Source organism: Tetrahymena thermophila, assembly GCF_000189635.1.
Source record: "Tetrahymena thermophila SB210 genomic scaffold scf_8254360, whole genome shotgun sequence".
Taxonomy (NCBI): Eukaryota; Ciliophora; class Oligohymenophorea; order Hymenostomatida; family Tetrahymenidae; genus Tetrahymena; species Tetrahymena thermophila.
Window position 1 is genome coordinate 17705 of NW_002476144.1, and position 17629 is coordinate 35333.

The window sequence follows — 17629 nt, forward strand, 5'->3', positions numbered from 1 at the left end:
AAGAATGATTTAAATGGAGTGGCTGTAATGTCTTAACTATAAGGATATCAAAATAGTTAGTTACAAAGACAGAGAGAGTACACATTGTCAATAAATTTCCAAAATACAGTTCAGATATTTATTTTTTTACGTTCAAGTTCTGAAGTATATTTTTGAGGAATATTCATCTTTTATAATTATTCAAGTTTTTGAGACTTGATGCTTTCAAGCATTTTCTTCTATTGCTAGAGTTGATCTCTTATCTTTTTACCTTCTTCTAATCTATTTCTTTAGTCTTATTTGATCTTTTCTTCGTTCAATGCTATCTACTTTCTAAGTTCGTCAGCATGTTTTTTAATTTGTTATTCTCTTTCAATCTAAAGCTTGATTTCGATTTCTCTCTCTTACTTTTGTGCTTGGATAATTCTCTAAAATTCATCTCTATCGTTTTTAGCTTATTCTTAGAGTCTTTATTCTTTTTCATATTACTACTATCTTCTTGCTTCAAGGAGTTCTTAATTAATTTTTTACTGGATTTATTTAAAAATTATTTTTTAATATCAATACAATATTTTTATTTATCTTACTCTTAATTCAGCTTCTCTTCTTTCCTTATCTCTAGCATTTCTTTCGTTTTATTCCATGGCTCTTTTAGCTCTCAAAAAGTCTAATTCAGCCTATAAAATTATAATTGGAAACATGTTACTTTATTTTATTTTTATTTAAATTTATTACTTATCTATCATTGGCTTTTTCTTGCATTTCTCTAAGTCTTTGGAGTTCTTTTTCCTTTTCGTCCTTAATACGTCTTTTGAATAAAAAAAATCAGATGAATAACAAAATCAAATTGAGCTTCTCAATAATATAAATAAACACATAAAAATATATTTTTTTTAGTTTTAAATATTACTTTTATTCAGCAATGTATTCAGCTTCCTTTTAGGCCTTTTCTAAATTGTATTTAACAATTTTTTCTTCTTCTACTTTTTCCTCTTGAACTCTTTTTTATTTTACAAGAATGGCGTTTTGATTTGCTTCAAAAATTTCATCAAGAAGCTTCTTTTGGTCAGACTTCTTTTTCTGTTTTTAATTATAATAAACATTTTTATGTATTATCCTGTATAGAGTTTAATGTAATTCTTACGAGAGCCTTGTGTTGTTCTTCTACTTCCAACTCTTTAATGGCTTTAATCATAACTTAACCTTCCCTTTCTTGTTCTTCTTTAGCTCTGAGTCTAACCAATTCATTTTCTTTAATTTAATCAATAATCTTTAAGTGACCTTCTTTTTACTCTTCTTTTTTCTTTTTTTCTTATTCTTCATAGTATTTAATTTTTTTAAGTCTTTCGATTTCCATCATAAGATCCTTTCTCTTTTCTTCAAGCTTTTTTTCATCACGAATATCCTTTTTTTCTGTTAATTGCTTATCACGAATAGTAACACATTTTGCATACATAACCATCTTATTCATTTCTTTTACATCATCCATTTGCTCGTTCATAATTTCTTAAGCTCTGTTAAGAAGAGAGTCCTATTAAGCAAAAATAGAATTTAAATAATTAAATCTATAATTTTATTTTTTTGTGTTGGTTGGTATGAAAGAAAATTGCAACTCCAAAAGTAAATAACTTAAATTTTTTGTAATTTAATATTATTTTGCAGCGCGAATCAATCAAACAAAAAATTTGTTATCTTACCTTAACTACCTTTTCTTCTAATTGAAAATCAGATAAAGGCACTTGTTTTTTCTTCTCTTCTTCCATTTGAAGCATTTTTTGCTTTTTGGCCTTTGAGACAGCCATTTGCTTTTCCTTTTACTCTTCTAAGATTTTCTTTTGATGCAATGTTTCTTCTTTGGTAGTAATAATTGCATTATTCTATTTACATTAAAATTATATTGTTTAATCAAAAGATTCAATTAAGCATTTATATTATTATTTAAATAATTATTTTCTTCTCTTTTTATACAATTAAATGCTTATTACTTTCATTCTTTGAAGTTCACTTTCACCAATTAAAACCACTTCAGGATGAGTAAAATCACCTTTTCTAGCTTTATCAACAACTTCTTCTTGGGCTTTGGTGTTATTCTTATTAGTCTTACGAGAACCTAAATTGGATATAAAAATAAAATTACTTTACAAGAAACGTTTTTAATATTTGAGGATTTAAATAAATCTTTAAAGCCGAAATTAAAACAGCTAGCTATTCAAATTTATAGATTGCACAAAATTATTTAATTTGTTTTTTTCTAGTCATTCCTCAAAATTCAACAAGTATTTTTAAATAATCTTTACCAAAGAGCGTTTCGTCGGCATTGGACTTTTTAGATCCTCCAGAGGCTTAACTGCTAGGCTGATTTTATTTAAATAAAAAGAAAATTAACTCTCTTTTTTTCAAACATTTATAAAATTGAACGATAAGTTTAAATGTATTAATGAATCATGCATGTTAATGATTTTATTTTGGCTGTTAATAGCCCTTAAAATTTTTTCTTTGCCTAATTTTATTCTTTAAGCTATTTGAACTTCTTTAAAAATAGATCGTTCTAGGAAGACTTAATTCTAAAATATGAATTAAATTACCATTTTTCAGCTAATATGGTTGTTAATTGTGTTAGTTTATTTTATTTGTTAGCTTATTTGCTTGATTTTATTTGTATTTTATTTGTTAATTACTTTTAAAATAAATATATAAATTGATTGCTTTCTTTTATTATTAAAAAACAATCTCTTTATAAAGAGTTACAAATAATCATAACCTCTATTTATTATAACTATTCTTCATATCCTTTCATTTCATTTCATTTCACTCATTCACTCATCACTGCTTCATTCATTTCAATCATTTTTAAGAATTATTAATTAGTAAATCAATCTATTTATTTATTTTCTTCTCATCACTCTTTAATACTGAAGTTGTTAGTTTGTTAACCTGCTTATATATTATTTTCTTGTTTGCTTGCTTGCTTAATTAATTAATAAACAGATTGATAAATAGCTAGCTTGTATGTTTCTTTTTTAAATCAACTCAAATAGATTTAATGATATTTTTGAATAGATTTCAATTAAAATTTCAAGATAATAGCTCTTTATACATTGCAATATCTTATAATGAATTTAGTTTTCATTCATTTATTCATTTATTTTATTATTTTATTTTAATTAACATTCAATTTTATTAAATCTATTTAACTGAAATTATTATTTCTGATTATTATTCAGTTCTTTTTAAGTATTCAGTTTATAATTTTGAATTCAATTTAATACTTTTGAATTATTTCAAGCTATTTAGTAATAGTAAATTTTAATTTATTTTAATTAAAATATTTACTTAAATACAAACATTTATATTTCATTTATGAATCTATTTCAAATAATACAATAATTAAATTATTTTAGAAACCTTTAAATTAAATTAGTTTTTGAAGAAATAAATTTTCGATTAATTTGTAAATTATATTTTTATTTTAACTTAATAAATTTATCTTAATCTACTCTTTTATATAAAGAAATTGTTTTAGTTTGATAAAACAAAGTTTATTTTATTATGTAAATTTAACTAAATAAATATATTTTAAATTTTATAGAAGAAAATAAATAAATAAAAAACATTTAAACAAAACAAAATAAATAAAAAAAATATGATTCCTGTTATGAAAATAGTGATATAAACCAATATACGATTCCTGTAAGGACAATAGTGATGTAAAAATATATAAGTAACTTATGGAATAAAATTATATTATAAGGCTGGTACACCGTTAAAACATTCTATGAGCTATCATATAAAAGTTTTGAATATGATTATGATAGATAAGATTCATAAGCATCATAAATATTTTATTATTTACTCTAAGTCGTCATTTATTAATACCAAACTTCTAATATTAAAATAGTATTTTTTTTAACACATTCTAACTCTTAATAAATAAATCATCTTATATTAAAGAACACATTATTTGAAAGAATATACAGTAATATTGAAATATAATAAATTTTATTTCTAATATTAAATAAATAATTACTATTTTCAAATATTTATTTTTTATTGCCATTTAAATTTATTAAAATAAATAAATAATTAAATAATGAATATTATGTAAGTGTTATTGTAGAATTTGCGAGTTGAAATATAGTCAACATTTTTTATTAAATAAACATAATTCATTTTTTGTTTTGAATAATATTTTTAGAAAAATAGAGTTTATCCTTCAAATCATAAATAAAGCTTGTATAATTTTTAAAATAAGACGAGTTTTATAAAAATATTGTTTTTTTTCAAATAAAAAATTTAAAGAAGTTTAAAATGAATTTTCAAAATAGCTAAATGCCTACACATTTATAATTGATAGATGGCTATAATAAATTTTCTTTGAATGACTAAATAGTAAATAATGCAGCTAGTAAAAAAGATATTTTATTGTAGAAAACTATTCTTGAATAGTAAGCTTTTAGTCCTTTTTAGATTGATTTTTAACCATAATAAACATTTAGTTTAAAAGAATAGTAATAAAAAGAAAAATTAAATTAAAATAACAAAAAATTCATTAGCAAATACTCTTCCAGACAAGAAAGTTGCCATTTTTATAGAAAATTATCTACCCCTTGTTTCTAAAAATTCTAATAGTAGATTTAAGTAAAAAATTAAAATGAGCTTAAAGGCTCTGAAAATTAAGAAGTTAAAAACATTACTTCTACTTAAAGGGATAATATTAAACTTGAAAACAGCTCAGAATAAAAATAAATAGTAAAAAATTAATAAAATGTATTGAAGAGATAAAACAAAAGCTCGTCTTTTAGAGAAAACAACAATCAAAGAACAAAAGATTTGATGGAAAAACTTTATGATTGTTCATAAGTTTTTTAGAGTAATTCAAATTTGATAAGCAATAAAAAACAATTTCTACTTATTAATTAATTTTCTGACTACTTTGCTTCTAATCTTGCAAATAGCTAATTGGAGTATCAGCAATCTTATTAAGATAACTTAAAAATATTAAACGCTAAATAAAAAAAATTATTTCTTAGCCTTGTTTCTAATGAGAAACAATCCTTTAATGAAGATAAAAGCTTAAATTTAAATGCTTAGATAACACCTAAAAATGATTTAAACTTTTCCTTAACCAACTAAACGCCTAAGTAAATCTAATTAGATGAGATGCAAAATTAGCAAAAGCAGTTAATATAAAATGAAAAATAATATAACAAAGATTATTACTATTGCAGTTTGCGAAGTTAATAAAAATAAAAATTACTAAACTCATCTAAAAGCGAAAATTAACTCTTAAGAAATTTTTCTCATAAATTCATGCATGATGTATATAATTTTAATTACAAAAGTAAAAATGATGGAGTTTCTGATTAACCATTATAGATAGAAAATAAAGATTGTCAAAACGATGGAATTTTTAATAAAAGCCACATAATAACTTCACCCAAAGGGCAATTCAATTAATAATCTTTGTTAGAAAGATCACCTGAAGCAAATATAACAAAATCCTAAAACACTTAAACCCTAAGCATTATGTAAAATTAAAAAAATAAGTTAAAAATATCTTGTGATGAAGCTTGTATTCCTATGAATGTTGTATCGCAATATAATATAAATGAAAACGTTAGTCTCCCCTTAGAATCTACAAATTAACTTATTCTGAATTAAAATTACTGTACATCGCCAAAATAAAATACAGTTAGATCAATAAACAATTAATCAAAAGATATGAAAAGAATTATAGTTTTAACAGAAAAGAATAAAATATGCAATAATGGAGGACATTAAAATGGTTCAAAGGGAAACTAAGCTCACTTTTTATAATAAAACTTTTTTCATAAGCACAATATAAAGAAAGCTACAACTACTAGTTTTCCCTTTTAAAACAGCATAATTTAAAGTAAAATAGCAAAAATTTAAAGTTAACAAATGAAGAAATCTTATTCATAGTCTTAAGACCAAAGATTGAAATCACAAAACGAAGCTATAATATCATTATAAAAGCTCATATAGTCAACAAAAAAACTAAATAAGTAGCAGTTATTGAGCAGCCAAATATGTGAAAATCAAACAAATAGCTTATCAATATTTAACAATAATTAAATTAGTAGCGAATAAATACATGCAGAAGATGATTACAGTTTGAACTATAAAATTGATGAATAAATAAATGATTAGTTAGAAATCAAAAAATAAGAAAATAATTCTTGTGAAAATTAAAAAAATAATTAAAGCAAAAATTAACAATACAACTTAAGCAAAAATTAATAAAATAATTCCTGCAAAAATAAAGAAAATAATTCTGATAAAAACTAAGAAATTATTTTTAGTAAAAATTAAGAAAAGAAATCTAATGTTGTAAAGGTATTGTCTAGTTTCATAAAAAATCAAAATAAATTTAATTATATTTCACAAATTTAAGATGATTCTAATGAATAAGAAGAAGATTTTAATTTAATATCCCCAAAAAATGCTGGAGTAAATAATTAATAAAACTCAATGAAAAACTTTTCAACAACCTAATAAGACATTTGCTTAAATTAAAAATTAAAGTTGAGCAGTTTTTTAAATAAAAAAGATAAATAAATATCAACTGATGATCTTAATTAGTAGAGTTATGAACATGAATTAGTGTTTCCTATTTCAAACAGTACAAAAAATGAAATCTAAAAATTTAATGATTAAAAATTAAAATCTTATTCTATGTCAGTGTCATAAAAATCAAAGAAAACTAACTAAATTATTGATTATGAAGATTTGTATTAAAATATAGAAAATAAATAAAATTATTTTAAATAGCTATCATACCGAGCTTCAAATACTTAGGACAAAGTTGCTATGTAAAATAATTTTTTATAATAATTTTAATCAGACTAAAGTAAAATACATCCAATTAATTTTACTTCAGAAAGCTAAAAATTGTAGCAATTAAACTCACAAAATAACAACATATTTAATAAACAAAGATTATTTTCTCTAATTTAAAAAATTAGGCATTAAAGGTTTTAAAATACCTAGAAACCAAACTAACAATCTAGTATTGAGAACAGAGATAATTGTTACAAAGAAAATATTAGTAACGTTTATTAAAAGATAAACTATAAATGCTAAATTTTATTAACAAACAATTCAGATAGTGATAATTAAAATTCCTGATGATATATTTTTAAGATAAATAGGTATAATCAAATAGTTAGCTTGTAATATGAAATAAAAAAATTATTATTTAATAATTTACCATTTTATTTATGTTTTAAAATCTTTAAAAATCAATTTCATCTGAGTATTTTCATTACCACAAATATATATATTAACATTTCTATTTGCATATATAAAATAACATTTTTCGTTTTTATTAAAAGATTATTTATTAAAAATTATTTGAGTATATCTATGAATATTTTATAACTTAAATATGATGATTTTTTCATAAAATATAGAGAAATAATAAACTTAAACAGAATCAAAAATTAGAGATGAATTAAATTTTTTTGAATAATTGAAAAGGAAATTATGATTTAATATCAAAATATTTAATTTTAAAACCTTTAAAAATAAATAAAATTCATAAAAATTTCATTATCGTCCACCATAATTATAAAATTTCATGATATTATTAATCCTCACTAATTAAGGCTAAATTAAGTTAGCTCTCAAAATATTTTTGTCTTAAAAAAAATATTACTTAGTTCTAAACTTAAATATTTTTATGGTGTTGATTAAAAATAATAAATATTCTAAGTAAACTTAAAAACATTAAAAAATATAATTTATAGAATAATTAAAGTATAAATTCTTAGTCTAATTTTAAATTTATTCCACTTGTAATTCTTTAAAAAGTCAATTACTTCTTTGATATAATTATCATTTAAAATTAAAATACCACAATATTTCAAAAATAAATAACAATAAAAAGTATCTTAGAATAAAATAATTATCAAATTATCTATTTTTACCTTTGTAATTAGCATAAAACTAACTAAATACTCAAAAAATAAAAAAATTACGAAATCCAATACTGAAAACCAAATTTACAATTAATTTCTTTTGTGCTAATTAACAAGAGTTAATAGTATTTAAATTTTAATCAATCTTTTCCATAACTATTTATTGGTTATTAATTAAACTTTTTAGAATATTAATCAATATTTTGATGTTAAATAATGGTTTATTTTGCTTATTATTAAACTTTATCAAAATAATCCTTTTTGAAAAATTAAAAAATAGGATTATTATACTAAAAATAGTATAATCAATCAAAGCTCCATTTAATTTGAAGATATTTTATTCAGTAATTTCACTAATAAATTTCTTATTATTTCTTTATAATTATTTTATGAGAATTAAATACTAATTATTTTGTTAAAATATAGCAGTTTTAAATTTAATTATATTTCATTTAAGAATTACATAATTAATAAATTATTTAATTAATACAATATTTTTTTATTTTTAAATCAAAATATGTTGCATCCACTTGATGTCTTGTTGTCTCCATTACTTCCCTTTACTTCACTTCTTAAATCTGGAATAGATCCTTCTAAGCTTTTATCATTTTTCTATATTTTTAATTAAATAATTTTAATTTATTTTAATATTTGCATGTTTAATACCTTTTCTTCTGAAGGGAAAGGTAATTTGCAGACTTTGTATGCTATATTTTTAAAACATTCGTTAAGATTGGATCCCATTTTAGCTGAAACAGAATAGTAGGGGAGATTGAGTATTTTACACATCTAAAATAATTATTTTAAAATATTTTTCATGTCATGCTAGCAAGACAACTTAATAAAAAAATTGCTTGTTTATTTAAAAAAGTTTACTTCTTTCGCTTAATCCTCTTCAACAGCTATTTAATTGAATAAATCATTTTTATTTCCTAAAACACAATACTCTACATCGTTATTTTCTATCAAAACAGATTAAACTAGCTTCATAATATTACGAATAGAGTCAAAGCTGCTTCTGTTAGTTATGTCGTAAACAAAAAGAACCTCAATTTAGATATTTAAAAATTCTAAATTTATGAAAATAAATATATCAGCTAATAATTTTACTGCATCTGATCCATATATATAAGTATTAAGCATTTTAGATTTTAAGCTTTCACCTGATAAAAAATTGTGTTTTTATTAGCTATAAATATTAAAAAATCATACTGCTGCAATCCCATATGCTCAAAGTTACTGATGCAGTCTTTGAAAGGTCTAATTGCTTTAAAATAATATTTCACATATGTTTATTGATAAATCATTTATTAACTTACTTTGCTAAAAAAATTGCATCCAAGTGATTGCTTGTACATTTCAGGATAGAAGTTATTGACATACTTTTAAATGATGGCGGACTTTCCTACACCTGCTTCACCTATAACTAATATCTTTTTACTAAATTTAATTTCTTTGTCTTCTTGATCCATTTGCTAAATTTTACTAAAAATGTGTGAACACTAATAAATTTTTACAAAAGTTTTTTAATTTTAAATTTATATGATTTCTTATCAATTTTTCGCGAAAAAATATATAGACTATACAAAAAATAGTATCAAAATACATTTTATAAATTAGATTGATCAAAATAAATCAATAAAGTTGAATAAGCTGATTTTACTTAAAATCAAACAAAAAAAAAGATTTATTTTTTTATTTACTGTTTTAAATTAAAACAGAGTAAATTATATGATATAATCTCAAATTTAACTTTAGAAATGTGTAATTGAGCAAGTCTGTAAAATCATTTTTATACTCTAAGATAAATATTTTAATTTGATATATTTTTAATGATTATAAATTATTTATTGTAAATCTTCAAGATTTAAGATATAATTTATTGAAAAAAATCTTTAGGATAGAAATCAAATGGTCTTTTTAGTCTTAAAGCTTAGAGAAGTTCTAATTAACAGCACCACTCATGACAATTTACAATATATTTTTAAAATTTTATTGAAATAAATAGTTTAATTATATTTATTTATAAATTTAAATAAAAAATTAATTTTTTAAAAAAACTGAAATTATTTGTGTTTTACATTTTTTTCAGTTAGTGATTAATGTAAAAGATTTCAAGTGATTTTTAGATTTTAGAAATTATTATAGATAAATATTATTTAATTTTCATGAATAAATTATCAAAGAAAGTTAAGCTTAAATCAATCAATAGTACATTTATTAGATAAAAAGTAATAATAGTATTCAATTAAATTCTAGCATTTAAAAAGTTTAATTTATTTTTTTTAAATTTTACAATCAGAAAGTTTTACAAATATACATTTTAAATCATTTATACTGGCAATAAATTTGTAGAATTCTATTTTGCACCATTAATCTACTCTTATTTTAAATAGTATTTAGTTTTATTTAAAGTTTTATAATCAAAATGATAAATAAAAGTTAATGTTAAATCATTTATACTGGTAATTAATTTAAAGAATTCTACTTAACATCTTAAAATAACTCTTATTTTCAAATAGTTTTTCAATTTATTAGCTGCTTGAATCTCAATAATTAATATATCTTCGACAAAATAAATGGCCAGTTTTATTTTAGAACCATTTTTAATTTATCTAACAGATAATATTCAATAGTAAATAAGTAATGCAACCCTATTTAAAACGCAAAGCTATAAAATGCTTATGAAGGGTTTAATTTTGAAAAGCTAAATAAAATTTTGGGAAAATTTAAATAATTTACAAAAGTGTATTTAATACTTCAAATAAACACTAAATACATTTATTAAAAATATTAAGAGTTAAATCGAAGATTAATATAAAAATGAAAGTTCAAATAGATATATTTAGAATAGTTATATAACTTTTAAGATAAGTGAGAGATTATTGAGAATTCACGTATCTTATCATATATTGTTTATTTGTTTTTATATAACTATATGTGTGTGTGCATGCGTGTGTATGTTTGTATGGATGTATGTTTGTTCTTTTTATTTTAATATTACATTAAAAATAATTAAAGATTTTGTTAAATTTCTATAAAATAAGTGTATTATTTTAGATTATCAAATAGAAAGAAAAATTTATTTAAAAATATTCTTATCATTAATAAAACAATTAGTTAATTAATTAATTAAATAATCAATTATATAAGCTGTCTAAAAAGTAGTATAATTATCAAGAAAAATGGATAAAAACTCAGACATCTTTGTTAAAAAACAATGGTTCATTAAATCTAACCTAGGAAAGTTAGAGGATTTTTATGAGTTCGATACAAGAAAGGTAAATTCATTAAATTTAACATGTTTTTTTTATCAAAGTGGCTTAGCTGAATTATTGTATCCATTAATTAAAAATGTATTAATTATTTTATTAAATTAAGATTTTAGGAAGTGGTACATACGGAAATGTTTATAAGGCTAAAAAGAAAGACTCTAAGATCGTTAGGGCCGTCAAGCAAATTCCTAAGAGCAAGGTTAAGAATGCAGAACGTTTTAAAAGAGAAATCGAGATCATGAGAACTTTGGTAATATTAAATATATTAGAATATTATTGGATTATTAAATGAGCAAAAGAAAGCAGTATGTAATGAATTTAATTTATTATCTTAAAATATAGGATCACCCTAATATCATTAAGCTTTACGAGACATTCGAAGATGAAAGAAACATTTACTTAGTTATGGAGTGAGCATTTACTAAATTTTTTTACTTTTTTAAAAAGACGTTTTTGAAATTAACTTAAATGGCAAGCTATCGAATTTAACAAAAATCGCCTTTTAGACATTAAAAAAAATTATTTTCGTTTATATTATTTAGAGTTTGTGAAGGTGGTGAACTATTTGATAGAATTATAGAAAAAGGTCGCTTCACAGAAATTGAAGCCAGAAGCATTTTCTCTTAAATTATGTAAGCTATTAACTACTGTCACAATAATGGAATAGCTCATAGAGATTTAAAGCCAGAAAACTTCCTTTTCCTGACAAAGCACGATGATTCTCCCATTAAAGTTATAGACTTTGGTCTCTCTAAAAACTTTGATAATAAACAAGCTATGAAGACAAAAGCCGGAACAGTAAAATTATATTAAATTATTATAAATATGAAAAAAAGAAGTAACAAGTTTCTAATCTAATTAATGAATTTTTTTGATCTAAACTAGCCATACTACATCTCACCAGAAGTTTTAGAGGGAAATTATGATGAATCTTGTGATATTTGGTCAGCTGGTGTTATCCTATATATTTTATTATCCGGAGTACCACCTTTCTTTGGTGATGACGATTCAGAAATTCTAGCTTCTGTCAAAAAAGGATTCTATACATTTGACAGTAAAACTAAGTTATCTATTAATAAAATATAATAAATTTTATTCAATAAAAAGTTCCAGAATTCGAAGGAATTTCAAACAGTGCTAAGGATTTGATATAAAATATGGTTACTAAACCAGAAAAGAGATTCAAGGCTGACTAAGTACTTTCTCATCCTTGGATGAAAGAAGATATCAAACAAAAAAATAAATAGCTTCCTTTAAATTTCAATGCTCTTAAAAACTTTACTTAGCATCACAAGCTAAAAAAAGTTGCATTAAGTTTTATAGCTTCCTAATTATCTGAAAATGAAATTTCTGATCTAGGTAAATTATTCAGATAATTAGATAAAAATGGTGATGGAACACTCACTGTCGATGAAATACGTGAAGGTTTAGCAGGCACAAACGATAAAAATATAGAAGAAGTCAGAAAAGTTATTTCAAGGTAAATAAGAAAAATATATTTAATATATAAGATATTATATAATATAATCTAATTTAGTAAGCACTTGCAAAATACTAGAGATGAAATAATTTATATTCCAAAAAATTCTATTTTCAAAGGATTTTTTTAAGATTTTTGCTGAAAAATAAATGAGTTATTTTAAAAATAATATTTTATTTAAAAAAAAGTATTGATACAGATGGTAGTGGCAAAATTGACTATACAGAGTTTTTAGCAGCAACTATGGAAAAGAGCTTATATATGAAGGAAGATAAATTACACTAAGCTTTTAAGATGTTAGATATTGATGGAAATGGAAAAATATCAAAGGAAGAATTAAAGCAAATTTTAGGAAGTAAATATTAATATATTTTTAGATTTATAAAAGCTTATGTGTTATAATGCAATAACAGAGGAATTAGGTAAATACGATGAAGCTTATTGGGATAATATGATCAAGGAAGTTGACAAAAATGGTGATGGAGAGGTATTTATTTATTATCTTAAAGAAAATTTAAAATAAGTGAAATTTTATTGTTATTAAAATAGATCGATTATAATGAATTTATAGACATGATGAATACTATTTCTTTTAGAAAATGAACACATACATATTTTTTAAATAGAGTTATTTTATTCTTCATTTAATAATTAGCATATCAATCGATCAATTAATCATAAATATTAAAATAAATCAATGATTGTTACTATTTGTTTTCATAAAGTAATTAAAAATATTATAATTTATACTGGAATACTATGAAATTTAAATTTATGTTTGACTCTTTATAATTATTTACTTTTATTGAAAAAAATAGTTTTTATTTTTGTTTTTATAAAGCAATATTGAAATGAAAATACATACTTTTAGTAATTATTCATATCCTCTTTTTCATAAAATAATTAAAAATAAAATTATGTATAGCATAAAATCAATAAAATTTAAATTTTATGTTTGCTTATTTGTTTTTTTCTTTAATTATTTGTTTTAATTTTAATAGTTAAGAGAGAGAAATAATTATTATTTTTATTATTATTAAACAAGATTATAAAAATATGCACTATTTAGTATTTATATTAAGAATTATAATCAATAATTTTTGAAAATTTGAAAAAAATGGTTACATTATAATTAGGTATTCATAGATGCTCGAATATGATTTTTTAAGTGTATAAAGATTGTTTTAAAAAAATGATTGATAGCCTATTAATTAAGTTAGTTATTATTAGATCTTCTGATTTGATTACTTTGAAATTTTTAGTTATTCATAATATAGGAAAAATTTAGTGATATTATATATGATAAGTAGTAGAATATAGTTTTTTTGTTTTCGAGTGGTAAGTAAATAATTTATTAGTTCATTAACCGAATTCAAGCTTGTTATGCCATAAATATTATTTATAATGTAAAATTGGTAGCTGTAAACAGGATAGCTAATAAGTTTTTATGTTAATTATATTAATCTTCATTCTGTTGAGGTATGAGATTCCGTTGGAGACTTACAATCGCTGGTGTTTTTATTTATTTCAAAAATGTAATTCTTTTCTATAAAGAGGAGTATTATAAAATAAAATTTTTAATATTTTTGTCTGAGGATATTTTTAATGTATTTACTTTTTTTCTTTGAAATCTTTTGATTAATTTGATCTATTTGGTTCTGTATATCGTTTCTTATGAGATCATCATTCTATTTAAAAGACTGCTCATAATTAGAGATAATGTGATTGATACTCTATGCTTCATCTACTTGTTTATTTTAATGAGCGTGTACTTTCATGTAGAGTTCTACTCTTTTTGCCCTTTCAATCTTTTTCTTTTAATCATCATAAACTTCCTCAATATTTTTCTTTTGGATAATAATAATTGCTTTAGTTTACATGTCATTAATTAAAATTTTGCACTATTATTAGAATTATAAATTATGAAAAATGTAAACAGAATTAGTTTACAGGTGAGAATAAGTCTTAATTCAAGTGGTTTATAATACTCTAAGTTTTGGAATCTATCATTACAATACTATTGTTGTAAGATGCATAATCTGAAAAATCTCCTGAAAATTAATTTCTATGGTGGTAATATTAGCGTTGAATGTTATTCTAATGGCTATTTATTTCATTCTTGAGTAATTAAGTAAGTCCTTAATTACAAGTATCATCTATAATTTCTGCACCCCCTAAATTTTCTTGGTCTAAAGTTCTTTCTGTAGCTTGAGTATCAATTTAATCATATAAAATATCATCTGCTAATCCCTTTATAAATAACTTATTCTTCTATGTTTCTTAAAATATCATTTTTTTGCTTTCTAAGCTATCGTTAATTTAATCCTAAGCATCTTTAACTTATGTGTAATGTTAGAAAGGGGTTTCAATTTCTTACATAAACTATTAAAAGTTGTTTTAATTTTTGCTACATATGGTATTATTTGTATTTGAAGATTAGAAATGGCTCTAAATATTGTTTTATTCTGTACTGTTGATCAGTATATTGAGATATCTGGTATTAGCTAATGTAATTTAGATTTTTTCTAAAAAGTAAATTTTGATTGGGTTAGAAACAGAATCAAAGTATTCAACGCAAGCAGCATATTTATCAATAAGATGGTTAATACGCTCTAAAGTTACTGTTTTCGCATTATTAACTCTCTCCTCTAAGTCAAGCATACTCAAATAGAAATCTTTTTGAAGCATTTATGCTAATATTAATTATAAAATTTAATGCTAAAAATTATAAATTTGAAGATAATATTTTTAATATGGAACATCTTGCATAATATGAAAAATTAAAGAAGATAGATACTCTTTAAACAAGTTCATACAATTGCTAAAATAAATATAAAATACGTTAGATTTTCAAAAATTCTTATCGAGGGACTTATTAAATTCTTACTGAGGACATATTAATATTTGTTAATTTTTTAGATTTATTATTAGAATGAGATGATTGAAATTAGTTAATTTTCAGATAACAAAAATCAGAAAAATTAATAAAAGAAAAGGTGTATGCAATGTAATACAAGCAAAAATAGATATACTTTCAGCATAGGACATACAAAAATAAGAACAAGACAGATAGTTCACTATTCTAAAAAAATCAATATAAATTTATTTCTAATGAAAATTTTTAGAAATTTTATCTATTTTTGTAAGCAATACTAAAATTTAGAAAGAATTTAAATACTATTAAAATATAAAAATAAAATTGATAAATATCAAATGTAACTATTTTTATTGAAAAATAAAAATTTAGTATTAATTTAACATGTATGAATTATTGCAAATAATCTTTTATTAACTTTAAAAATCTCTTCAGTATTTACTAATTATTATGAATGGTAATATAATCACACAAAAAATTATTCTGTTGGGATATACATAAAAAACTGTAAAGCAGATTTAAAAATTCTTTGACTTTTAATCGAAAATTTGGAAAATCATTTGAGAGTAGATCTCTTAAAATTTAAAAGGGTTAGATAAAATTTGAATTAAAATAATGCATTTACAGAAAACAAATTAGCTAATTTTCTTTCCTCAATTGTTAATATTTCCTTTCCTTAAATGCTTATTTTATAAAGTTAATTTGAATTAAGCAATACAACTATGATAATTTCTCATTGAATTTTAAACTTAAAATTTAGTTCATATGTGACTAATATTAAAAAAACTAAGTTTTTATAGTTTTTCAGTCTATTTTTTATTTGCTAAATTAAATGGTATCATAATGAGCAGATGTAATAATTTAAAATAACTATATAAATGCCTTAGATGATTTTATATCCTTATTTGTTATAAAAATATGATGAAATTTATTTATTTTTACTATTGATTCCTATTTTAATCATTAAATTATATTTTTAATTCCTTAAAATTCATTTAATCATTGAAAATCTATTATAGAAATCCTTAATTTAAAAGATTTAAAACAAAATATTATTATAACCTTGAAAGATTTCTGATTTGTTACATTTTGTTAGAATTGATTTATTTACTCTCTTGAAAAAAAATTAAATTTAAATTATGAATTAGTGTAACAACAAATAATTTATTTGTAGATCCTAAAAATATTTTTATCTATAAGAAATTATCAATAAAAAAATACAATTGATACTAAAGCCGTAATATTTTAAAAAATATTTTTTGTTCTACAATTTTATAATGTTCTTTTATGATTTAATCGCTGTTATATAAAGATTGTTATTTATATTATAAATCTACATTAATATCTCAAAAAGTGGATATAAGTTATCCCAAAGTGAGCATTTGATTAATTTAAAAATTCACGATAGAAATTTATTGAAAGAAAGTTAGACAAGAAAAATAATGTTAAGAAAAAAAAATAATTAGATGCAAATTATTTTTATATAGTAAATATACAACCTTGTTTAATATTTTTAATGCCATTTTGTATTATTAACAGCTAAAACAATTTAGCCTACTTTAAATATAAGATTACAATAAATAATCATTAGTCAATATAACAATTTCTTACTTTTTTAAATATTTTCCCTGCAAATAATTAATTAGATTTGTTTTAAATTACACAAGATTGACTGACTGATTGAATTTACTTTTACTGCTTTAATTTAAAAATGTTCACTCAAGCAATTACAAGTATGAAAAGAAATATTCAATTTATGAAATATTATTTTTGAGGTGAATTAACTTTTTATGGATTTAATAATCAATTAACTATAAAAATTTTTCCAGTAATCTTAAATATTTGCTTATTGAAAAAATATTATTCTATATTCAGTGATTCACCCTGAGGAAATTTTATTAAATAGTAAATTAAATAAGGGGAAAAAATTTATTAAGAAACTAGATAAATTCAGGAAGTCAACTTTGTAGTGTATTCAAAAACGATTTGCATTTTTTTGTTAATAATGAAATTGGATGGGAAGTAAAATAAAAAAAATTAAAAAATTTAGATTAATTGAATGAAAGAATGAATTAATAAA

At 21.3% G+C, this 17629-nt stretch overlaps 5 protein-coding genes across 5 annotated transcripts; 2 read left to right on the top strand and 3 right to left on the bottom strand. All coding sequences in view use genetic code 6, as the record gives it.

The window, feature by feature from the left end:
- Positions 1–110: 110 nt before the first annotated feature.
- On the bottom strand, positions 111–2567 carry TTHERM_001164064 (tumor suppressor mitostatin protein; the record flags this gene model as incomplete). Its single annotated transcript, XM_012800346.1, has 9 exons — positions 111–509; positions 567–656; positions 715–787; positions 890–1059; positions 1124–1510; positions 1677–1856; positions 1965–2089; positions 2277–2334; positions 2565–2567. 9 exons carry the CDS (start codon positions 2565–2567, stop codon positions 111–113), a joined length of 1485 nt encoding a protein of 494 aa, XP_012655800.1.
- A 2471-nt stretch (positions 2568–5038) lies between these two features.
- Positions 5039–5563, top strand: TTHERM_001164069 (hypothetical protein; the record flags this gene model as incomplete). The annotated part of the gene is made up of 1 exon (XM_012800347.1): positions 5039–5563. The coding sequence occupies one exon, from the start codon at positions 5039–5041 to the stop codon at positions 5561–5563; it is 525 nt and encodes a 174-aa protein (XP_012655801.1).
- Positions 5564–8429: 2866 nt separating this feature from the next.
- TTHERM_01164080 (small guanosine triphosphatase family Ras-related in brain (Rab) family protein) lies at positions 8430–9391 on the bottom strand (the record flags this gene model as incomplete). Its single annotated transcript, XM_001030051.3, has 6 exons — positions 8430–8531; positions 8586–8708; positions 8796–8966; positions 9030–9082; positions 9132–9186; positions 9239–9391. The coding sequence occupies 6 exons, from the start codon at positions 9389–9391 to the stop codon at positions 8430–8432; spliced, it is 657 nt and encodes a 218-aa protein (XP_001030051.2).
- Positions 9392–11104: 1713 nt separating this feature from the next.
- Positions 11105–13277, top strand: TTHERM_01164090 (calmodulin-domain kinase; the record flags this gene model as incomplete). The annotated part of the gene is made up of 9 exons (XM_001030052.3): positions 11105–11200; positions 11301–11444; positions 11537–11604; positions 11737–11992; positions 12080–12248; positions 12302–12674; positions 12863–13029; positions 13088–13161; positions 13224–13277. 9 exons carry the CDS (start codon positions 11105–11107, stop codon positions 13275–13277), a joined length of 1401 nt encoding a protein of 466 aa, XP_001030052.1.
- Positions 13278–14140: 863 nt separating this feature from the next.
- On the bottom strand, positions 14141–15570 carry TTHERM_01164100 (hypothetical protein; the record flags this gene model as incomplete). Its single annotated transcript, XM_001030053.2, has 4 exons — positions 14141–14220; positions 14290–14521; positions 14625–15367; positions 15516–15570. The coding sequence occupies 4 exons, from the start codon at positions 15568–15570 to the stop codon at positions 14141–14143; spliced, it is 1110 nt and encodes a 369-aa protein (XP_001030053.2).
- Between the last annotated feature and the right edge of the window lie 2059 nt (positions 15571–17629).